The sequence below is a fragment of the Manis javanica genome, chromosome 12, assembly GCF_040802235.1.
Source record: "Manis javanica isolate MJ-LG chromosome 12, MJ_LKY, whole genome shotgun sequence".
Taxonomy (NCBI): domain Eukaryota; kingdom Metazoa; phylum Chordata; class Mammalia; order Pholidota; family Manidae; genus Manis; species Manis javanica.
The window spans coordinates 27,669,381-27,695,558 of NC_133167.1; the positions used below are offsets into that span (position 1 = coordinate 27,669,381).

Sequence of the window (26,178 nt, forward strand, 5' to 3'; positions counted from 1 at the left end):
GGGAGGTGGATCTCACTAAAGAAGAGAGGAAGGGACTAGGCAGACATGCCCAGCACCTTCCCATTAGTTAAAAGCCACTCTTCTTTTCTGGGCAGGGGTGAGGGACAGGAAGAAGCGAGGGTGAGAAAACAGAACTAGGAAAGCACATTTTCCCCAGCCAGTAACAGTGCAGAGTTATACGGTAGTGGGAAGTAGGGATGGGAGCACTGTGTCTATTCAGTCTTCCACTGCTGGCCAGGTGGCAATTTATTTTATGAACATAAGAGAGAACAAAGTACTAGCAAATACTATAAAGTTAATGGGACTTAGTAGAAATAGGATAAATTTGAAAAGTACTTGTATACTGTTACATTGATGTCTAAAACTTTCATAAGAACTAAAATGCTAAAAATTAACTTGTGTTTAATAAGTTCATCAACAAAGTTGATCAACAAATTAACGAAATTGTTCTCTTATACATATTGTGTAAAGTACTGTGGTAAGAACTCTAACAAAAGCTGTCGCTCTGTCAGGTGGAGAACAGAAGTTCTTCCACATGAATTTAGTGATACCCGGCATCTATTCTATATTGCCTACTTAATTTATTGACCTCTCCAGTTCCTATATATGCTTCACAAGGAAAGGAGCCCTTTGAACTCACTTTTGTCCAGTAAATTTAAAAACCTAAAGACATTAGCCTCCTAGCTAGAAGTGGGAACTAGGTAGGGACTTGATAGAGGTGCCGGGGGGGAAACCTGGACAAGATTCTTCAAAGTGTGGATTCATTACTTTGTTTGAAGTTAATTCACAGAATATCTTAAAAGTCCACATTCATAGTCAAGTTCAAAGCCAAACAAGCCATCAGTGATTTTACTCCCCTATAGTCACGTGAATAATAGTATGTGTGTGGGCACAGGTACATGTATTTGTCTATGAATAGTTTTACATCTTTGGAAAAAAGGTTGTGTAAAAATATTGTGTAAAAACAGGTTTATTTAACCTAGCCAGTCTTACACATTAATTTCCTTTGCTGGTGGTCTGTACAGAGATTTTCTTAAGCAACATGTAATACAATGTGAAGCTGAAAAAAAAACGTTTTTTAGTATGTACGTACTGGTAGTGGTAGCATGAATTTATGTGAACTTTCAGAAAGAACCATCAATATGTACGAGAAACTTTTTTAAAGATGTGTTAAAAATGTACCTGGAAGGCCTTTTCCTTAGAGTTATTTGTATAGTGAAAGACTGGAAACAATCGAAACATCTATTACTATGAGATTAAACAAACTGTAGTAAATGAATAAGAAAGAATACTATACTATACATTTTTAAAAATAAAAGTTTAGAACATTATATAATGCATGTTTATAATATTGTTAGGTTAAAAAGATCCTGCTACAAGATGGTGTGCACCATATTATCTTGGTGCCCATGCCCTTTGCCCACTTTCTATTGGGCTATTTACCTTTTTACTTGGTTTTGGCTCCTTATGTTAAGGATAACAACCCTTGGTGTTTCATATATTTTCCAAGTTTTTTCTCAGTCTTCCTTGAAATTGTGTTTATGGTGGGGTTTTTTTTTTGGTATCATTAACATACAATTATACAAGCAACATTGTGGTTACTAGATTCTCCTCATTATCAAGTTCCCACCATATACTGACTGCATTACAGTCACTGTCCATCAGGGTAGTAAGATGCTATAGAATCCCTACTGGTCTTCTCTGTGCTATACTGCCTTCGTGGTGCCCACCCCCCTACATTATGTGTACTAATCGTAATGCCCCTTATTCCCCTTATCCCTCCCTTCCCACCCATCCTCCCCTTTCCCTTTGGCAACTGTTAGTCCATTCTTGGGTTCTGTGAGTCTGCTGCTGTTTTGTTCTTCAGTTTTTGCTTTGTCCTTCTGCTCCACAGATGAGTGAAGTCATTTGATACTTGTCTTTCTCTGCCTGGCCTTTTTCACTGAGCATAATACCCTCTAGCTCCGTCCATGTTGTTGTAAATGGTAGGATTTGTTTTCTTCTTCATGGCTGAATATGTTTATGGTATTTTTAATTCATGGATGTTAAAACATTTTTTATAATCTTCACTATTATTATTTATAACTTCTGGGTTTAATACCATGTGCAAAAAGTCCTCTCTTAATATTCAGCTGTATTTCTGGCTTCATTTTAAAGCATATATTAGCACATAGTATTAGTTTGGTATTAAATCAGACACATAAGAAACAGACTGTCACAATTCATTATATATGAAGCAAGTTAAGTTTGGGTTTATGAGCTATTTGGAGAAAAATGGGTCATAAATAAGGGGAAAACAATGAGCACAAAGACAAACTACCATTTTGCCAGAGTTGAAATACACTTTGTTTTTAATTTTTGTTACAGCTGATAGGAGGTAACGATGTGTCTTACCAATGATGAGGCCTCCTTTTGGAACCTCAGATGACCTCTGGAGGCCAATTAGCTATCTGCTTCCCAAAAAAACCCTGAACTGTCTTAGTGAGAAGCTTGGATCAGGTTACTGTGGCCTGCAAGGGTGGCCCATTTGCTGAGTCTATAAAGTTCTCATGCCGGCTTCTCCACTCCAGAATCATGATTCAGCATCCGCAGGGCGCTCAGCCCTGGCACAGCTGACAGAAGCTTTGGTTTGTACAAATGCCAGGAAGCACTGTCCCTGCACTTGATTTAGCATTTCTGCTCGCTTTCCACTGCATTAACTCTTAGGGAGATTCAACAATCCCCCAGATGCTGCCTAAGGCAAGAACTGACAGAACAGTAAAAGCAATACGTGGACGTTCTTCATCTATGCCATAAAATTCAAAGGTTTACCGCACACATCAAATCATAAATGTGCCCACTGTTAACTGGACAATTATAAATCCTGAGGAATTCCATGACCTCCTGGGCAGTATTTACAATTAAGACCACCTATAAATATTTGTTGAGAGGCTCTCACACTGACAAACCCAGTAGTCTACGCTCACAAACCAGCAAGCCGTTCTCAAAAGATCTACTTTTGTGCTGAGACTTGCTAGTAATCTAGAAAAAAAAAATCCAAACTTTCCCCGCTTTGTTTCTCTGTTTCTGCTGCCATGCGTGTGGTGCCCACAGACCCTGCTAGGCTCAAGAGTACTCTGTGGCCTTCCTACAACCCAGTCTCTGGATGTAGCCATTTCAGAGATTTTTGCTGTGCCTAGTAGAGCTCACTGTGTTCTTTACATATAATAATCTCTCTCATTTTCATGAAAACTCACTTGCTCCTTATTGATTCTCTATGAAGAGAAAGCCAATCCTCATCTGAAGGAAATCCAGTAACCAATTAGCTCTATATTACAGTGGCTGGTGGCCTTGAACAGGTTAATTTGCTCTCTCTATCCCTCAATTTTTTCCTTTGCACACGTAAAGAATAATAAAATCCACCTCATAAAATAGTTCAAAAGATTAACAGGTACAGTGTTCCCTGAATCCTCCTTCCCCAACCTGTTCTCTATCCTCTGCAGACATCAAAGTCACTTGGACTAAATAGTCATTCTGACAACCCATCCTGTCCCACGATTCAGATTCTATGATCGCGAGCCTGGTTATACAGCTCTTTATGGCATTCACTTACATAAAATACTGTATGTATAATGAAAACAATAAACATTTCTTTATTGGCTTTATACAGGATCTCTGTAACTTCAAACATTCATAAGTTTTAATGAGTTTATCTTAAACTTATTTAAGATTTAAAATCAGTACCCTTGTAAAAGAGTACTACAATATGTATAAGATGATTTTATGGAGATAGACCTCAAAGCAGTACAGTGTGCAATGAACAGCTTTATGATGAAGTATATTTATGCTGCAGGATTTCCACATGCTATTAACTGTACCTTAGAGTAATGTGGTTTCCCATTTTCGTAGTGAATCTCCACATAATCGGAAGACAGCAAACCACTACAGAATAAAAAAGAAAGAATAAAAGAAAATAGAGTGATTTCTGCATCTGAGACACTTGGAGGTTTGAAAATAATCAGCTGAATAAATGGACATGAGGGATATGTAACCACAGATAGCGGCAGTCCATGATAAGAACAAACAGGCTGCCATCAAGAGCATCAAAGGTTATCCAGGAACAGGCCATTCCTCAGTCTGTTAAAAAAAAGACAAAGCAAAGGTAATTTAAGGATGAACTCCTTTTACACACAAGAGTCATCATTTGACTGCAATGTTAATTAATTTGAGATGAACAAAAAAGGGCAGGTAACAGGGGGACAGAAGCCCTATAAATAACCCACTGTTATGCTCAAAATAACTGGACTCTGAAAACACGATCTCTGAGGTATAAAGGCCAGATAGTGAACATTTGAGAGCTTTCAGGCCACATGGTCTCTATCACAATCATTCAGTTCTGTAGTTGGGTCACAAAACCAGCCACAGGCAACATGTGCACAAGCGAGAATGGCTGGGTTCCCGATACAGCTTCACTTACGGACATGAAAATTTGAATTTCACATAATTTTCATGTATTACAAAACATTTTTCTTCTTCAATTTTTTTCCAACCATTGTAAAAAGTAAAAAATGTTTTTAACTTGAGGACTGTACAAAAACAGGTATGTATGCCAGATTTGGCCTGCAGGCCATAGTTTGTCAACTCCTGGAATAAAATAATAAAAGTCTCCATAGACTTTGGAGGTGGACAAAGCAGGGTTTAAAGCCTAGCCTAGCCCCTTATTAAGTGGTGTGACCATGGGCACCTTACCCAACTCAGCCTTTACCTGGGTCAAATGGAGACAATAAAGACTGTGACTCCCAGAGGACATGGTGGGGAGTAAATGCAAGCGGCCACATGCAGTGCTTGACCCAGAATTCAGCACTGAGTGCATGCTCAGGAATGGGTATGGAGGCTGTCACTGTTTTTATCTTAACTCAACCTCTTCAAATGCATTTCTCTCTATACATTATGGGAAATAGCAAATATAAGTTCCTGAAAGAACTCTGGACTGTTGGGCATCTGGGTTCCTGTTTGGGCTCTGCCACTAGAAATAAGCATAACAAGATATAACTCAAATTTATTGAGCACTTACTATGTCATAGACACTGTTCTAAGGACTATAAAGGTATGAACCTGTGTAATCCTAATGGTAATGGAAGGACAATAGTAGGTTCTACTGTGAGCCCGATATCAGCCCTAAATTGAGGCCTCCATTTCCTCTTCTGCCAAAGCAAGCATTAGAGCAGAGGATTCCCCAGGTCCCTTCTACTTTCTATAATTCTGCCTAATAGTAGGTTTTCTTGTTAGGGAACCTTGACAAAGAGAAGTAGGGGAGGACTCAATGACTCCACATCATTTTGGGAGTGCACCTGATACAGTGCTAAAATGATCCAGCGAGCAGGATGGGGAGGCTCAGAGCCAGTCAACAGAGGGGAGAGTCGGGTGTACATCCAGCATGGAGTCCTGGGTGAGCTGAAGGGCAACCCTTATGATACAGAAAGCAAGCAGGTGTTTGCACCCTAGAAGGTTTTTCTTATTGAAATTACTAATCAAATGTGTATCTATTGACAATTCTACATTGGAAACTAAATTATGGTACTACTCATTCTCTCTTAAAAATAAAATATTCAAAGTAATGACAATTCTTAACTCTACATACTAGGGAATACCTGACAGGGTACAGAAACTTCTTTCATTTCTACTTAATTAAGTCAGCTCCCAGCACTGTGAATATACATAAACAGGGCTGTTGATGGGAACATTTCTCTGAGGAATGCTTCTGCAACACCAAGAGGCAGAGAGGTTTTACTAGCTGTCTTCTAATTACCTCTCTCTACAGGTAATTCATTATCTTCAAAATTCTCAACCACACAATCACTAGAGCATCTCTGAAAGTTGAAAGCAAAGTTATTTTAGGCCACTTCTTTTGTTTGTGATTAAAAGGACCCACAACAGCAGTGTAACCATTAACTCCCAAATCTGATAAAAGTCACCTTAATTATCCTATTTACCTCCTTTCAAAGGGCCTTTTTCATCCATGGAAATAACTACTTCCAGTACCTCCTGCATTTGAGATTCATAAAGAAGCAAAACAGCTACTTGTCTAGGTGCCTGTGACAGACACTGAGCTGGACTTAACACCATATGCTCCCCACCACCACATTTCTCCACTATTCCCCCTCATATACAGGAGCACCGCTACCCCATTTGTTCCACCCTTTCCTACCTGACCACAGCAATCTCTCCCTTAAAATGGTTTCTTTCACTCATCACAGCATCCCTAGCATCTGGCATAAAGCCTAGCGCATAGTAAGCCCTTAATCAACATTTGCTGAGCAAGCAAACACCTACCAACATCTACTCTATGCCAAGTCCATGCCAAATGCTGGGGAGCTGGGATGAAGAATGCAACTCTAAGCAAATAAGCACAAAGCATCTCAGGCTAAAATATTACTTGTAATCTCCCTGACAATAAATCAGTGCCAACTAAAATGTAAGCTAATTAATTGTAAGATTCTTGATGTAATTCCAAAATAAGAACCCTTCCAGCAATGGACAAGTAACAGTGGAAAGGAAGAACTGAATAGGAATTGGGCAGTGTGTCTCTAGTCCCACCCAGCAGAGAAGGGACAGGTAATCTATATATCTTTGAATGCCTAAGGATGAGTTGTTTGGCCATCTCTGCTTCCAGATTATCTTCACGGTCTTTCCTCCACCTCTGCTCTCTGTAGTTTCCCTAGTACAATTTCCTGTTGGAAACAGAATGTTCTAACATGTCAACACTGATCTATTTTTAGCAATTGTGGTCCCAAGCAATAACTGTCATTTTATTTTGCTGATCAGCCAGTTGGGTGTTTGGTTCTGGGAAATCTAATCATTTCTGCAGGAATTGATAAAAAGGAGTTTCCAAACATCCTAAGTTCTGAAATAAACACCCTTCTTCTAATCATTTCCGTTTCAGAAAAGCTATACACCATGGCTACTCCAGTGCTTCTCATACTGGTTAACTGGTAAAAGAGGAGTGATCCTTGGAAGAAAAGGATAAATGTGGGTTTAAGTTCAAAGCAAGAGGGAAGAGAGTTGAAGAATCGGAACCGGGAAATTCTCTTGAACCCGTCACTCTGAACCTTCATGATGAATCTGCACCACAGAGGTAGTGAAAAGAACATGAACTCCAGAGTCAGACTGAATGTGATTTTACTCAAAATATGTGATTTCACTCACAGGAGTGAGCACCTTGAAGGTGCTGTACGCTAAGAGCAGGAGAATGGTAAGACTATTAAACATGGCAAAGGAGCCAAGAAGCAGATCAATGAAGAGAACTGTGGCAGAAACAACGCCGTGTACCTACCAAATCCCATTTCACTTTCCCCTTCCTGGAACAGTAAAACCATGCCTCGCAGCTTTCCCAGCAGGTAGGGTGGGGCCAAAAGATTAAATTATGGCTCATGAGATATGTGGGGAAGTGATATCTCATTCTTTAGTGTGACCATTAAAATCCATACATGGTCATCCAAGCTCTCTTGCATGGCAACCCTGGAAGCCACATGCCCCAGATAGGATAGCTTGTAAGATGCATGCAGCCTAGGCTCCTACATCAGACCTGGAGAAGAGCTTACTTAGTAGAGCTGCTCAACTTGCATTAAACCATAATCAGAGTAAGATATAACATGTTACAGTGTTAAGTCTCAGACTTCATCTTTATTACTGAAACATGGTCCAAACTTTCCTAATTCCAGGATTTATCATGAAGAAATGTTTAAGAAATTTATGTTCAAAGGATTTTGAGTTTGAGACTGATGTGTCTAATATTAGCCAAGTGGTCAAAACTCCCCCAAATTTGTATTTTCCATTACAGGAAGGCTTACTATGGAAGAGCCAAGGTTCCTAATAACCAGTTACTTACCAAGAATCCATAATACCTAGAAAACTTATTAACCAAGAAAGGTGAATGACTTCTAGTTTCTTGGAAAGTAACTTGAGTCCCTTACTTTAAAGAATCATGCTTTCTTATTAGGTAACCCTGTAATGAAAAGGCTATGAGGGAGCTAATCAAGCAAATCACATTGCTCAGAATGAGACAACGTAGACAATCAGCTATGTTGGACTATGAAAAAGACTATTAGGAAAGATCAACATTGGAACACAAGGAAATCATTTATTCTACATGAGTTGAAAATCACTTACTCCCTTGTATAAAATAGGTGAACTACCAGTCTCCAGAAGTCCCTCCCAGTTCTAAAACCTACATTGACTGAAATGAATGTGTTGAGCCTTCAGCCTATATCTCTGATTAGGAAATTGAGTAGGTTGCCAGGAACAGAATAAGATCTTCAGATGTAAATTAGAGGCCAAGAGGGCATTCCTTCACAAGGAGAGTTAGGGAAAAGTCTAGAACAATAGTGGGAAGCACCAAGGCTTAAGCACTGGGCAGTCATATAATTTATAACTCAAATTAGTCCATTTCTGGGAGTGAAAAGAGGCATATTAATAATTATGCCAGGACAACAGACATAAACCAGGAAGGACTGTCCTGGGAAAACTGAGATATACTGTTACCCAACCTAATGATCAAATTTAAGGTACACACATCAAGTTCTATATGGAAGGTCAGGCTAGTCTATTAGATGAAAAATACCCCACAGCTGAGCTGCTACTAAGCAAGCATTCTGTATGTTTCCTTCTCCAGTTGCTTTTGGGGTCTGTGATTATGTTTTCCAAGACTCCTGTTTTAGGACAAACTTAAATAGGTATCTTAGGTTCTCTCTCCCAGCGCATAGCATCAGGAGGTAGATATTGGGAGAGGAGTCAGCAGTCCAAAATGTGGAAGCCAAAAAGCTATGAATCCACGTTCGCTGTAATACAGTGTACTTGTTGGGTCTTGACCAGCCATGCTCCTGGTCATGCCATGTCTCTCTTCTTAAGTAAACAGTAGCACAAATAGCCTAGTCCAATTCTCAGTGGTAAAATATGTAAGTTACTTCCATATGTGTGCAAAACTGGGACTGGAACGGAAGTCAACATTTATGTGAACAAGGAGTGAAAATTAAATTATATCTAAAAAAAAAAGGAGTGCTTCTAATGTCCATTTTCATACTGTAAACTCACTCATGCAATTAATCTGTCAGACGGTGCTTCATCTCTGAATATTGCGAGCTCTGATCATCCCAAATGACCTCTGACAGATTCACCCAAGAAATCTCCTGCAACCTTCCCTACCAGGTCTTGGATTCATTCACTAAATGACAACAAATGCTGGTCACTGTGGGGATTCTCAGCTTCGGGGATTCTCAGCTTTGTGGGCTTTCAAGCAAAACAGTACTGTACTATGAAGAAGCATGCCTGCTCCCTCTTTATACTAGAAGCTTCTATTTTTTCTTTTATACACATAATATTTTTAATTCATCAAATAATTACTGTAAATTGTAATGAAGACAGGCATAGAATTTAAACTCATACAAGCATAAGCTTGTAACATTACAATTTTCCTTCTCTCTTCACATTGCTTTCCATTTTGAAAACAACAGACTCAAAAAGTTAAAACTAATTTTTCAATTACCATCTTTGTCAAGTTTTAAGAAAAAGTTAGACTCATCTAGTTAAAATACTTTTATACCAAAAGTTGTTTCAGATAGAAAATAGTACTAATTTGAGTATAAGCAATACAGTAAGACTTTTAAGCTGTGTTAAAAGGTTGTAGACATAGAGAAGTTGGAATTTACGAGTGTAGAAATGATAATGTTAAGTGGGTGAAAAGTAATTATCAATTGAATAGAACCTTTATGTTAAATCAAACAAAGATGGCCTGCTAGGCCAGGGCTGGGAATGTGGGCATATTTCATAGGAACAGAGCTGGTAGAGAACACTCCTAGCACAAGCAGCATGTAGGGGTGTAAGGTTCTTTGAAGGTCACAAAAGGAATTTAATGAGTTCCTAAACGACATAAGAGGTTGTATCCAAAATTTTCATGTGTAGGCACTCTTGCATCTCATGTGTGGTAGCCCCATATGCCAAAATAGAGTTAAGAACTCCCTAGTATAACAGTAGGCAACATAGGCAGGACTGCAAATTAACAGGGAAGAAAAAAAAGAAGGAATTAGGAGAGAAATAGGGACAAACTTGAGGTGATGTAAACCCTGATGACCCCCACCCAAGATGGCTTGATCAGCCCATGAGAGTAACCAATTAAGAGTTCCCTTCTGAGGAGCTGGCTTCAATAGAGATGTTTTTAATTAAATAAAAATGAAAGATGCTTAATTTCTCCTCCCTAACTTTGAAGCCAGATCATATGACATAGCTAAAACATTCCTACCTGCTGCCAGTATCTCTGTAAGCATACCAGTAGTAATTCTGAGATTCCTCTGTGATAGAATCCTAGCTACTCTCACATATGTGGTCCCCATAAGTTATGAAACAAAAAAATTTTTAATACAAGGAAATCTGAATCCAAATAAAGATGGCATTCCTTTTTGAACACAGTTGCACATGACTGAAAGGCTTTGATGGACAAATTTAAAGATAATAATGAGTGTCATACTTTGTTGAACATTGCTACTCTAGGTTCCTTTCTGATAGGCCTGATGTTTATTTATACAACTATTAAACCAGGCATCCCATATAGTGAAATTGTAGAACATGGCTATAGATCCTTGCCTTCTGATAACCTTGTCCCAAAGAAACAACTCTTCTCCAAACCCAGTTCTCGCCACACCCTAGGACAAGAACTCCCTACTTCTTCCAGTTTTCAATTTATACAGGAAAACTGCACATTTGTGTACACAGTGTTCCATTCTTCCCAGGTATGCATGAAACGGTCAAAAGAAAAAAAAAGAAACCAATGGAAAGCCATCATAAATAATAAGAGTTAAGTAAGGTAGCCAGTTACAAGATAAATAAGCAAAAATAAAATACATTTCTAGATGCACCAACAAAAAAACCTAGAAATAATCTGGGGGGAAAGCTTCTACTAATAGTGACAAAAACAGCAACAAATTTTATATATGTATTATCTACATGGCTATATACACATATATGTACATACACATAGATGTACATATACTCTACAACTTAAACATAATTCCAAACAAAATCTCAGTAAGTTTTTAGAACTTGACAAAATTATTCTATAGTCCATCTTAAAGATAAATGTTTACAGCCATCCAAACATTTTTTTTGTTTAAGAGAAGTAATGATAGGACCTTATATTACTACTCCAGAAACCAAGCTACAGGACACTGGCCTGAGGAGACGGCCCAAAGGGCAGAACAGAAAATCCAGAAAGAGATCTGAGTTCTTATCAGTAACTTTATATATGAAAACAATGGCATTTTAAATTGGTAAAGAAGAGAATGAATAAAGAATAAATATGTTTGGGACAAAGAACTAAACATTTTGAGGAAGTTAGACCCCAAATTTTTGTATTTTATACCAAACTTTGTATTTTATACCAAACTAATACTATATACTAATATATGTCTTAAAAGAAGCCAAGAACACAGCTCAATGTTGAGAGGACTTTTTACACATGATATTAAACCCAGAAACTAAAAATAATAATAGAGACTATAAAAAATGTTTTAACTTCCATGAGTTAAAAAACACTATACACACTATTCAAGGAAAACTGAGAAGAAAACATTTGCAAATATATGAAAAACCAAGGGCTGCTATCCTTAACATAAGGAGCCCAAACCAATAAAAAATGGGTAAACAGCCCAACAGAAAATGGACAAAGGGCATGGGATAGGCGATTCACAATAAAAAAAGAAGCAATTCATGGAAAAAAGAAGATGAGAAATACTAATGGTGATTGGCCACATATAAATGTACAATTGTACTAGTAATAGAAGACCTATAAATTAAAATAACCAGAAACCATTCTTCCCCATCAGTTTGGAAAATAAAAACGAATGAGAGCAGTCAGAGCTGGCAAGAGTGTAGAAAACTAGTGCTCCACACGTTACTCTTGGCAACGTAAGTTAATTCGTCTTTCTAGGGGACAATCTGGCAACTACCAAAAGCCCTAAAAGCATGTTCACTTTAAATCCCTAAGTTTTTACAGTCTTATAGGTGCTATTATGAGGATTTTCTGGGGAAATAACTAGACAAGAACAAATACATATGCACGCAGCCCTTCTCTGCTGATGTAGACATGAGTTGGTTTATGTGGGCTTGTAAAGATGTTCACAACATCCTTCAATGAAAAAAAAGAGAATATCATGCTTTGTTAACTTTTTTAAAGTAAATTTATGTGCATAGTTTCACATATAGAAAAAATCCTACAATACATACACCCAGATAAATTTAACAGTGAGCTACTGTTTCCTGAAGAACTTTCTACGGTTTTTCTCTTTTGCTTAACCATGATTCCTGAAGTTTTTACAAAGACAATGTAGTACCTTTTAAAATAAGAAACCACAACACAAGTTATATTTTCTAAAGGGAGAAAAACACAGCTCCTTTAGGAAAAGAATTCATTCATGACTGATTTCAGACCCGGAAAAAGAAAGGAGCCACAGATATGAACACTACCCTCACCCACCACTCAGGGTTGCAGCAGAGCCAGCTGCCTGTCCCCTCAATGCCAATGCTTCCAACATTCCCTGACCACCTTGAGACTGTTCATGCTGGAAGGGTGGGTGAGGACAGAAACAGGAATAAAACACAGTCCCTACCCTCAAAGTGGTTATAATCTCATCACTTAACTAAGCAAGGCAGCATGTACCCTAATATCATAAATAACAAAGCATCAAGCTGTGCCCAGAGGGGAAATTAATTTCAACTAAGATGATCAGGAACTTTCAGTAAGAAAGCAGAGCTAGCTTAAGATCATGACAAAATATGCACAGGGAAATACAAGCAGGAAAGAGCAGGTCACATAGACAGGGATCGGGGTATGCAGGTAGGGAGTGGCTAGAAGTCCATTTTGGCCAGCACATCAGTTGGGGTGGGGGCATTGTTAAAAAGGCTGGTGTTAGACAAGGCAGCACCCAGATTCAAGCAAGGGACTGGAACTTTGAATGCAAAGGCACTCTAGGATAAGGTAACTCAGAACTTGGAAAGCCAAATGCAGTTCTCATATTGTAAGAGCTGAGCAAAGAAGCCTCAGAAGCTGCAAAGACTTCAGGGCCTGGGAAGGGCTGAACACAGATACGGTTCTTTTACTGGGTCAATTAGAGCCATCTGCAAAGTAATTACTGTTAGCAGCAGGAGAGAACAGCAAGAGACTAGCAAGGACACTAAGAAAAGGCCTTTCCACATATGAAAACCTGTCGCTTTACCTTTTCTTCACTCATTCAATTAGTGGCTGAAGAATGAATGAAAAAAAATAATAAAACATGAGGGTCAGATAAAGGACTAACAAAGGTTAAAGACTATTTTTTTTAAAGAAATGTTTCCATTTCTTCAAATATTTTTACTGTAAATTATAGACATTGGCCCTAAAATTCATTATGCAAATGCTAGCCTGAACTTTGCAATTTTATGCTGTCTCAATAAAGAAGAGTAAGATTTTTGCAGAACAACCACAACTGTCTTCTGTGTGCTCTCTTCTTCTCTTTCCATCCCACCCCCCAGGAGTCTAACTCTATATCTCTTGAGCTGCCACAACCTGAGCCTGCATGGTATCTGCTGGATAAATAGAGACCCGGGGCCTCTGTACAAGTCCCATGAGACAAACAAACAAGTCTGCACAGCCCTAAGAGAGGAAAAGGCATTTGAAATGGTCATCCTAGATCTCTCCATAGTAGACAGAAAACAGTCTGTGCAATCATGGCAGCATGAACATGTAGAGATGATAACCATGGTCCTTCCGAAAAGTTCCACATGTTAAGAAATGATTACAATGTAGCAATTAGAAATCTACTTCTGCAGTAATAGCCAACTAATAGAGTAGGTAAGAATACAAAGCAAACAAAAGAGCAGAAAGGGGAAGGAAATGGAAGAGAACTTTTTAATAGTTTCTTCACACAAGTACAAAATAGCACCTATTTTTCAAATTACCACTTTATTCAGATCATTTGAAAAATTATCTTCAAACTAATTTCACTTTCTGAGCACATTTCGTGGCATAAAAAAGTTATTCACTGGGCCTTTGATTGTTAGAAAAAAGAAAAAATCATAATGTGCGTAAAGCCCAACCAATTACTCTAACCAAATAGAATCTTTCATATTTCCAAATTACGTACCATTTCAAAATAACAAGATAACAAACGTCTGAAAATTATAGCATTGGAAAACCTACCATTCCTTTGTAGCTTCTTTGAAAAGGGAATTTCTTTCAATTGGTGTGTTCCTTTGGATTCAGTGTAGCTCATTAGATTGCTAAGTTGGCCTTTTCCATTTTGTTCACCGTTATATCCTCAGTTATGGGAGAATGCCTGAATTAAACTGGCACCCAGAGCTACTTGTTGGTTTAATGAATTAACATGAATTAATGAATGAGTGGGTGAACAGAAAAGTTAGGGTATCTAGTTCCTAGCCTGACTCTGACACTGATTGTCTCTGAGATCTTGGAGAAGTCCCTAATATTGTGGAACAAGTTGTCTTCCTTACAAAAACTAAGAATGTTGGACTATAGGATCTCTAAGGAAACTTCCAAGTCTAAAATGGTGAATGTGAGTATGAGTGCCATCATCTCCTACCCTAAAAATATGTGCTAAACTAGGAGTTGAGGATTCTTAGCATACACATCTCACCTATTCAGTACACACTTCGTTAAATAATCAACCATACTGGGATGACGTTGGCCAACCTTTTCCAGAATGGTGCTGAAAGAACAGTTCCATTCATGTTCCAGATATACTCTAGTTGCTTTATAATTTTTTTCTAATTTTATATATTTTTATGTACCTCAACCAAGAGAACACGTAACTTTCCAATATGTAAAATTACAAACTATTTTTACAGGTTAGATTAATGATGAACAAAAACTTTTACATAGATTTTAATCTGAGAACTAATTATTAAGATCTGCTAAAGCTACATCTGTGTGTAGCTAAAGCTACACCAATCTATTTAAACAGTGTGTTGAAAATCAGGTAACACACTTACAAAAGCATTACTTGACTGTAACTAAAAATAGGCCAAAAACTTAAAGTCATACTAACATACTTTATTGTAAAGATACTGGAAACAAAAGATAACAGGGGAAAATCCTGCTTATGAAGCTTATGATAAGCAAATGTGATGACATTTCATGTCACTTAGAAAGACATGTATAAACAGTGATTAAAGGTGCATAATTTAATATATTCCAGCCTAATTATACAGTCTGAACATTCTGCATAATACTAAAACTGAATTTTTTTCTTTTAAAAGGTACTCAGATCATTAACTTGATTCTCTAAATATTGTCTTAGAAGTAATTTTAAATAATTCACAGGTAGACACCTTCCTTCTATTTTAATGTACATGATGTGCCAGTAATAAAATCAAATCAGTGGTGGTTTAAAAAAAAAAGCAGAACAGATGTATAAATCAGAGTTTTGAGATAATTTCTGTAAATGGGATTTTCCTCCAGACAGACAACTTTCATAAAATTGTCTTCAAATTTTAAGTCCATGTACACAATCTTATCCACATTCACAATTAAAGTGCTTCTCAATGTTTGAATCAAAAGCAAAACCCTTATAAGGTTCTAGAAGCAGCCAAATCCCAGAGAGAGTGACACAGAAAAAAGGAGAAACTATTCTATTTAAGTCCTTTCAGAGAAACTATTTTTAATTTAATCTTAAAACCAAACATTTTTAGAACCCTGGTAGAAATTCTAATAATTAACTATGTTGTTCATCATGGCAAATTCACTAGTATTAACAGTAAGTTCTAGAATCATGAGTGGTTAGGGTTGGAGAAGATGGGGAAGGACAAAGATACGAAGTGAAGTGATTCATACTCAAGAAAGCCATACCAAGATTAGTAACTCACAACAGAGGTAGGAAACAGAGTGGACTACATTCAGAGAAATACCCAGTACTCAGTGATCTGGTAGTCAAACTCTGGGCCAAGATATCAGCAGCTGAAATTCGTATAGAGACTAGAGATCATACCTACATGTGAATACCAAATAAGCAAATGAGGTTCTCCAAACCACCTTCCCACGGAAATGGCAGATACTTTGTTGCATCCACAGATCCACAGTTTTAGGTACTGATGCCTACACAGAGGAGGCATTCTAATAAAGTTCTGTTGATGATGAGTCCACACGCCAGGCAGCTCAGAAAAAAACAAGAGACAAGGTAAATGGCACATCACACTCCAGTCCAAGGAATCCACAGAAACCTGAGGGTCCTACAAGCAGAGCTCACCCTCAGGTGAGCAAGGTAGGGCCTGAGACAGTACATGCAAAAGCAGCAAGAAAACTGAGACTTGGGCTACTTTCTGTCTCTGTCTTTTAAAAACAAGCATCTGTGAGGTCAAAAGCCACTGCCAGGCAGTCAGCCCCTGAAGGGTGGGAATATATGGCTGAAAGAAGAATAAAGCAGGGAGCAGACATGATAGTAAGATTGCTGTAAGAGCAGTCCTCTTTACTATTTCAACATCTACCTAGAGCTTTATGAAATGAGTATGCGTGTGTGCAGTTTCTTAATGGGGTACCAATGACAAACAGCTAGGCGTGGGAATGCTGCTGGTGAGTAGCCTCAGGACCAGGAGTCAATGAGGTAAAAGGTTGCGCGCTCTCAAACTGATAGAACAATATTTCAAATTTCTAATTGTTCCTTATAACATCAGACATGGGTATGTTAGGTGTCAGTCCACCAAATATATACATTATATATGTTTATTTTACTCTAATCCTCATTGAAGTGAGATAGCATGAATAGCAGAAAGCTTTCAAGACTGTTAATCCTCCTTACAATCCTAAACAACTTTTTCTTTTATGGAATGCAAGGAATAAATATATAAATATACATTCACATTTTCTTTACATTGTGTCGAAAATTCTACTGTTATTTCTTATTACTATCTTGATTTTTTTTTTGTTAAAATTCCTGAATCTCCAACACAAGCTTTAGGATAAGAGGTTAGCTGGGGCAGGGGAAAGGGTTGGTGAGAGTGGAGGAAATGTGTGGGTGGAGGAGCTTCTAACACACAGGTAATGTTCTATTTCTCAACATGGATGATGGATGGAAATGACTGTCCATTTTATTATTACTCTTTAAACTATAAAAATGTATTTTCCACTCCTTTATGTGTATATTTCATAATTTTAATAATTTAGAGGAGAAGGAATCCAAAATGTCTACAAGTAATAGAAACAGAAGAGCCCAGTCCAATTCTGACATTAAAAATTTTGAATATGAGACAAATTGAGCCAGAAATGGACCAAGAAAAATGCATCTGGAATTAGAAAGCTATCACTACTAAAACCAGAGGGGGAAAAAACTCTAAAGACTGTGTGGGAGGCAAAAGGCAGAGAGAGAACAAAAGGCAACTTTCTCCTTCTCTAAAAATAGCAGGCTTATTAGGCCATTTTTAGATTCCAGTGTTCATGTAGGAGTTCATTTCTATTAAAAGAGTAAAACTTTGAAAGGGAAAAGAAGTTCTTGGAGAATACCAAAGTATGGAAAAGAAAAGTTCAGAAATGTAACAAAATGTAATAGACTAGACAGGATTTGAACTATACATGACTTCATCACTAAAATTTTTAACTCTCAAACTAGAGAGCTAAAGGAAAAGAAGATGAATGGGGTAATACCAGCAGACTCCCCCTACTGATTTTGCTGTGCAACTACATTACGGAGAGGGATGGAGAAGTGTGGTTCTCTAAGGGTAGTACTGTCTTGGCTAATGACTGGTTTCAAAATAAAAATGGCAAGTGATACCCTCCCATACACATCACTAGAAAAATCTACAAACTTAAATTTGACCTTTTAAAAATAAATTCTGGTTTTCAATCACCAAAAAGATCATGGCTGGAAAAAAATAAATCTCAATGTTTTGATAATCATTTAAAAATGCATCTCTAAATTCACAATTCCCACAAATGTCTTCCCTTGCTCACTCCCACATGTTCCCTTGTTTAAGGGATGTATTTGTATACAGGGAGATGCAAGTCATGGACGATAACATCAACTAAGGAAAAGCGAGGCATGCGTCACCAGTATACTTAGGTACCCTCGTATTATACAGTACAAGTCACCTCCGGACATTTTTTACTTAACAAGATAAAATCTCTTTCAGAGTTCTTGTTTTTTTCATCAAAGACAATATATTACGGTATTAGAATATTTATAACATCCAATAATTCTGAAAAGGATTATTCTAGGAGTGTTTCCACATGCATGTAAGAAGATCAGATCAGAATTACAAGATGCTCTATTTTTATACACAATTTTTAAAGTTCTAAGGCCATGTAATGGCACTTAGCAGCTTTTTTGGATGACTAATAACATATGAAGTCAAAGGGTATTTTTGAGATGTCCAATAATTTAAATACACACACTATACTGCAATCCAAAATCAGAAAAAAATGAAGTCATAGCATAATGAGGCTTTTTCCCTTTATACTGTGTGCCTATGCTTGATCATGCCTATAATTCTTAACTAAAAAATAATTTGTTTATCCTTCAAGAGGATATTAAACAGCTTGTTTAAAAAATTGAAAGGTAATTCTACTTTTTTATCCCATAAACTCAGATAACTGGCATGTGGACATCAGTTCTCTTTAGTTCTTTTATCCAGATTTCAGGTATTGCCTTATTTTCTAGAGTTGTCTAAACTTCACATGTGTCACTGAAACAATGGCCTAAATATCCAAATCCCAGTCATCTCCAGCTAGTGTCGAATAACTCAGTGGAAGTTCCTAGTTAATAGACCCTCATTTTTACCAAGTCATCCATTCTACAAATCCAAGTCTCCTGCTACCATAACATACCTAAATACATAATGGTCAACATGCAAGGACTGAAAATGTTTCCGTCCCTCTCATTTTCTGTCTTAAGGCTATCATTGATTTTTTTCATGTTCTAGACCTTCCACAGATTCAATCAACTGTTATTTATTCAACTCCTCATAAATAACAACAAAAGAACAAAATACAGAGGAACAAAAGATACATGTTCCCTAAAGAAAAATGGTCCTAATTTCATGCTACTAAAAGCCATGAAGTTAAATACCGGCAGGTCTGAACCAATACATATCTCCCCAGAATTTGAACAGGTCAGAGGACCTTTCAGTGGTGATGTGAAGAAGATGAAGGAGGAGGTAAGTGTGCAAACGTTTGCTCACCACACAGAGCTCCCAGGAGACTGCAAGAGCAACACAGACCACTTCATGCCACCAGTACAACGAGCCTCTCCAAAGGACAGTGTCAGACTGGTGAAGAGGGAGCCAAGAAACAAACTCCAAACCAGCTGCAGGGCCTTGGTTCATTCCTCCCTCCCTGTCACCACTGCCTTTTCCCCAAACTATGCTACAGCCAACACCAAGCCCCATGCATGGAGCCACCATAACTAAAGAGAAAAGAGCAGGGGACTTGAGCATAGATACTAAGAAAGAAAAGAAAGCAAAGTACCAAAGCCAGGGAAGATGCAGGATCGACCTCATGAGGAAACAGGAAATGTTCATAAGAATCTTTCTTTAAGACCTCAAAGAGGTTACAGAAATTACCTCTTTTTAAAGGGAGCTCAAGAAACATCATAAAAGAATAGAATAAGATGAAGAGGAAGCTATCAGTGCCCAGGAGAAAAAAAAATGAAATAAAAAATAAACATTACAAGAATGCAAATAAAATTGGAAACAAAAAAGAAAAAGCAGTCAGGAATCAATGATAAAATGACCCAGAGATGATAAAAACAGCACATGCACAGTACTGCTATTACTGAAGAAGAGAATAGAAAACATGCAAGAGAAAAAGAGGGAAAAATAGAACATACATTTTCTAAAATAAAAAAAAAGACTTGATTTTGCAGCTCAAAAAGGCTAACTATGTTTCTGGAAAACTTAACAAAGCACCGTTAACACTGAATAATGTTAATCCTGGGGAAGTTTCTGATAAGGAAAAACCATTTAATCATGTAAGGCAGAAAAAGCAAGCTCTTTAAAGAGGGAAAACTAATTTGCGTCAGACGTTCACAGCAATTCTCAGGGCCCAAAGACAGTAGAGCCATCTCCATAAAACCCTGGGGGATGTATGACTCAAAAATTTCATATTCAGCGAAGTTATTCCTCAAGTATAACGATGATAAACATTTTTGAGTTCTTGAATGCCATCTTCTGTAGTTCTTGAAATCTATCTTAAACAACAAACTTTTCAATTAACTCCTGTCAAGCAAAATACAAATAATCAGGAAGAATGGAGAAACTATGGTAAAAGGACTCATGGTGGGCACTGAAACCCTTGTGTGAAGAATTAATATTTATTGTGGGAATTGTGGTTACTGGACAAAATGCAAATGTTACAAACCTTGACAGTGGAAAAAGAACATTATAACTAACAGGTGAGGAAGAAAAACAATGGAAGAAGTATAAGTGTATCGATTTCTTCTTCACTCAAATATGTCTTCTTTTTAATGACTCCAAACTGTGTTCTTCATTGTTAGCCAGTAACATCTCTTGTTAGGAAGAAATATTCATTTGACCTTCATCAATTCTTTTAATTTCACTTGTTTCTTTTTCTTTTGTTCAATTAAATTGTTTGTTAAATTCCAACTGTGTTAAATTTAATCATTTATATTTAAATATTACTAGAGAATCATCTCATTTTTGTAAACTCTCTACCAAACCTTCCATCTGTATGCATAGAGAGTTCTCTGAGTTAAGTTTACAAATATGAGTAATGACTACTTCTTCATGGCCATTTTTAACTTTTTATTTGTACTTTTTTGGTACTGACTTTAACTTTTATAATGAGCAGCATCATTTTCACAGGAACAATAAAAGATTTCTTTCAGAAAATTACTTTAAAATTGATTTAACAGCTACTCTTCTATGTCTCAGAAGTAGAAGGATTTCTGACAATGAGAAGGAAACTAAACATCCACCATTAACTGTTTTTAATATGATGGTTCAGTAACAATAGGTCAGTAACTTTCGTACTGAGGATGAAGAAATAACTTGGGATATCCTCTACCTTGTCATGGCAAGTTGCTGTTTTGATGAATTCATGCTTTTGGATGGAAATCAATGAGACTGAGCTTCTCCAGTGAACTCAGAGAGATTTATCCATAGAGCTACTAAGGTGCTTTTTTTTTTTTACAAGTCTTCCGTTGTATTACTCAAGTACAAAATGCCCCCTTCAGCACCTGGAACTTAATAGAAGCTCAATGCATGCTGACATCTACTTTAATTAAGTAGTATCTGAAAATCAGAGGGCTTTACTAAGTCCTTTACTTTTCTAAGTACTTTTGAGAAAGTACTTTAAAGTGAACAAGGCAATTTATTTTAAAAAGGAGGAAAGCTACCTTTTTATCTCTTCTTCTTCCCCATTCCCTTCATATCCTGATCTCCATTGAGAAACAGACCTAGAAATGAAGGAAGCCACGGTAGACTGCATGGTGATCATTGTCCTAAAGATTTGTGCTCCATAATCACCATCTGTTCCCAGTTAATAAGTTCAAGGGCTTGAATAAAGTCTACAGGAAAAAAAGAACACTCCTACAAAGCTTAAAAACACCTACAAACTAAAAAGCATGTTTGCATTTTTGATATGTGAGACCAAACACAAGCATAAAACTAAGACTTGAAAGTTTGCAACACTGGACATTCAGACAAAATTCTTATTAACAAAGTGTACTTTCAAATGAAGCCCCTGGGAAAACTCTACACAGCAAATTGTATCAGGCAAGGATTTGACTGCAATTTGTCACCTAGAACGTCATGGCTTTACCAACTGTCAAAACTTTAAATATACTTTCTTCTTGTTTAAAAAAAAACAGCCTTGTGTTTATTTCTATTTCAATGTTGAAAACCAAGAGTCCTTAAACAGATGTGAATCTCCTTTCATTGCAAGATAATATACAATGCCACAATGTTTCATAGCTCCTCTGAACACCTTCTTACATTTTTAAAAATGATTTCAGCCATCCTACCCTCTTTCATTTATACTTCTAGGTTTAAATAATCATTAATTTTGACAAATGCCTGCTATTCAGTGTCAAAATACAAGTATGGTTAACTGGAAGACAAGGTATTTCTCGTCCCACTTAGACAAAGCCAAGGGACATGACTATTAGAATCAGATTGTTCTGTCAGCAACAGAAAAATTAAATTTTTTTCTAATTGATAATAAATCATAGGAGGCTTTATCCTTTTGGCAACAAACATCCTAAAAATAAAAACATTGGATCTAAAACAATAGAAGGTAAAATTCTACTGAAGGCAGTGTTTGCCTATATATGGAAATACAGATTTCAAGCTGTAACTGAGGAAAAGTTTGAAAGAATGAAGGCCGCTGAGTGGGAACACAGGAACATGAAGGTGCCTGATAGCCTATATTGTCAGTAGGTACAGTAGCCCTGGAGAAAGACTCCTAAATCGAGGTTCTCCTCTACTTAGCAGAAACACCACCTACTTGGTGCACCCTGGGAATGGAGGCTTCAGATCACCACATTTCTACTTGGTGCACCCCGGGAATGGAGGCTTCAGATCACCACATTTCTACTTGGTGCACCCCGGGAATGGAGGCTTCAGATCACCACATTTCTACTTGGTGCACCCCGGGAATGGAGGCTTCAGATCACCACATTTTCACTTTTCAGCTGAAGTTACTACCGTTTACATCCCCACCCTGCTACTTTATTCCCCCCACCATCTTGCCTTCTTCGGGGTCAGCATGTGGTAATGAACCCCTTCCCATAAGCCCTATCCTCTGCAAAAATGGCTCAAATATGAAAAATAACCATGAAAAGTCTGCCTTCTGACCACAGAGGCTAACAGTGGTGAAGAATAATGCATGGTTTGTCTAGAGTCTTGGTGAGAAATTCCAGGAAGCCTGGCGGCCTCTGAGCGGTATATGTTAATTTAGGGAAAAGAAATGTCTTGTGAAAGAGAACTTGAACCTCTCAGTCTACTCCTTCTTAATGTGAGGATCTGTTTTATAAAATGTCAACACACAACGAAATTGAGAACAGACCTTCCCAGGATTCGGTGTGAATCTGAGTTGCCCCACGAGACACCGAGCCCTCTCTCAAAGAGGGAGAAAACCTGGTTGAGCACCTGGATCTCCTTACCGCTGGATGGGGCTCCTCTGAAGGGAGGCAATGCAGCTCCAGAACTAAAAGCTGTTTAAATCCCAGGGCTGCTACTAACTAGATGTGTGATCTGAACATGTAAGATCTAACTTCTCTGTGCCTTGGTTTCATCATCGGGAAAGAGTAATAGTGTATCCATCTCCTGGCCTACTGTGAGATTAAATGAGTCACTTTACATAATGCACTTTGCTTTGCTAATTTTTTAAATTGAAGTATAGTTGATATACAATATTATATTGATATCAGATGTACATTATATAAGGCACTTTAAATTTTAGCATCCACTGGAAGAGCTCCGTAGATCAATTATTATTGTCATTCGAGCCTGAATTCCAAGTCCTTCTAACTTAGGCTATTAAAATTTGTAATCTTTTGCTGATAATTCTGGAGGTGAAAACCAGATCTAAACCATTACTGTTAGAAGCCTTAGTTTGCATCTACATATCCACTTGCAAATTCAGTAACTGGTAGGCTTGATAAGCCCTTTCTTGTCTTCAAGCTACCTGGCTCTACTAAACTCAAGAGAGGAAAAGGAAACCTTATGGGAATCAAGTCTAGTATGCAGTATCTTGAAGCCTACATTCTCAGTTCCAGAATCCTCATCAAATTCTGACACACTCATTGTTCCTTCTGCTTAATATTTAGTATTTAAATAATTTAAAATATTTAGTATATCATTCAAAAATTCCATGCACATAATCTACAATCATATACCTAAGAGCCCCACAGGTGATATACTCCATACTAGGAAAGGAGAATGACAAGAGCGATGGGCTGGATATTTTAGGCTCTAGGACTCAACCATACCAGGGTCACCTTAGGCAAAGGAGTCTATTACTGAATTTCAGGGTCTTCACCTGTAAATGGTGAAATTTGGTGCAAACTCTATGACTACAAATTATGAAGTATATATCAAATTGATAGGTATGTTTCTAAAGCTATTCTGTTATAAAGTAAGATAATAACCACTTATTTTCCAAACCTCAGATTCCTGGTACTCTTGCCCACCTGGAACATGGCCTGCATCCAGAAGATAAGCCAAGGCTTAACAAGTCTTTGAAATCACTATTTTAAACGCAGGGCATCTCTTAATCTTGACTAGAGAAGGCTTCAAGTCTTTATTCAAGGTTACTAACTTTTGATTTACATAAAATGCTAACAATTTTGGTTATTTCTTATTCTGGCTGTAACTTATTCAGAAGAGCTGGTATGAAATGACAGTGTCCTGCCAACTGGTCTCAGCCCCAGCCAAGTTCACTACAGATTCAGTGAGACCAAGGAATGACCATGCAACGTTCTTGGGGTGAAAGGGTTTACACCCGACTTTATTCCCACGGTGGCAGGTCAATCACTAGCATCCCGTCCACCCAGAGCAAGTCTGCATGTAGCAAGCCCGTCTCTGCCTCTGGGCCTCTCTGCCCCTGCAGCCATCTCAGTCTCTGGCCTCGGCGCTGCCACCACTCCAGTTTTGCTCTCCTGCAGCTGTGTGGCCAGGCCACTCTGTGGCCCAGAGCACTGGGCAGAGCTCTTTTTATAGAGTCAATAACAATGTATTGCCCACGTGTGTGTAGTGAACAAGCCGACCAGGGCCAGATGAGAATTCTGGCCATAAGAACCTTTACTTTATCCACAGACAGGTTCACTGGGAGCAAAAGTTACAGCCCACAGAAAGAAAACGCATGATATCTATCAATCATACTGCTGGTCAACCAGGCAAAACAATAATCTTCAATATTAAAAAAAAAGTTAAATTACTTGTAATATATATTCTATCAAAGAAACAGGGAATATTTAACCCATTTTCAAATGATTCTTTCAAAAACAACTCATTTTTTTAAAGTTCAGCATATCAAGAAATGAACTTTAGTTATATGAAAACCCATTTAATGTGTAACAATCCATCTTCTGGCAACCTTATATAAATGAGATTTCATAATCTAAGACCTTTAAAAATAGTTCTTTATAGGTTTTAGGTGATGGGAAAAAGATAGGTCAAAATTTACATACTTTCAGCATACACAGTTGTGTAAGTGAAGTGGTGATAATTTTGAGTAGTTTTTAAATAGAACCTTACTAGAGTTTTCAATCAAGTGCTTGCATGAGCACCAAAATAGAAAATAGAGACTGTTTAGATACCCTTACAAGAGCTATCAAGAAAGCCAAAACCAGAATCAACTAAGGACAGAATATTTACAAAAGATTATTAAGGGTCAGGAAATACAAAGTGCACTTTGTTGAGGGAACTGAACAGCTGTTAAGTGTCTATTATACATGCCCATCTCTTTCACATACGACACATTGTTTAGCCCTCCCATCCATCTCAGTTTACAGTTTAAAAAACTGAGGCTCAGCATAGTTCCATGATTTCTGCAAGTAGCAGAATCAGAATGCAAATCAAAACATTTAGCATAAACCTGAAGCACATCACACTATTACTTCTCTCATTACACAAACACCAGTGGCACCTCTACCTTGTATTGGGCAGGTTTCTAGGTGCTGAGGGGCTATGTCTTCCTTCATCCCTCTTCCCTTTCTCACCTCTTATCTCCTCTTACCAAGCTTTCAGATGGGTGCCTTTAATCTATTGTAAGAAAGCATCCATACAAACTTTTCTTCTTATTCCACAGGTACCCAAGGGCTCTCTTAGCATATACTATAAAGCTAAGCTTTAAATAAATATAAATCCAATTTTTTAAAGCGAATGTGCTTCTCCTTTTAATCATGCTAACTTTTCATATTAATACCATGACATCAGACAACACTAGAAGAGTAGAAGTCCTATTCCCTAAGGATCATGGTGGCTTGACCAAATTAATGCAATTCCAAAGTAACTAATTTATACTGAGATGCTGCTTCACCTCATAAGGTTTAATCTTATATCTCAGAAATCATTAAGCAATAAAAATAAGCAATTAACTTCCCAACATACAGAAAATAAGTATACCTAGTGAAAAAAAAATCACTTGGCTTATCCCACAAATGAATGGAATTTGAGCACTCTACTGAGCATCATGTTCTGCTCAGGAGC

General features: G+C 37.6%; 1 protein-coding gene across 7 annotated transcripts in view; it reads right to left on the reverse strand.

The window, feature by feature from the left end:
* Positions 1-26,178, reverse strand: part of ADAM23 (ADAM metallopeptidase domain 23) — a 179,714-nt gene that overhangs the window by 98,125 nt on the left and 55,411 nt on the right. For all 7 annotated transcript variants that reach the window (XR_012123597.1, XM_073218278.1, XM_073218280.1 and 4 more), the window contains exon 4: positions 3,858-3,921. Coding sequence is in view for 6 of the 7 variants with exons in the window: in XM_073218278.1 (XP_073074379.1) it covers positions 3,858-3,921 (64 nt within the window). In the remaining variant the exon portion in view is untranslated. The remainder of the gene's footprint in view (positions 1-3,857; positions 3,922-26,178) is intronic.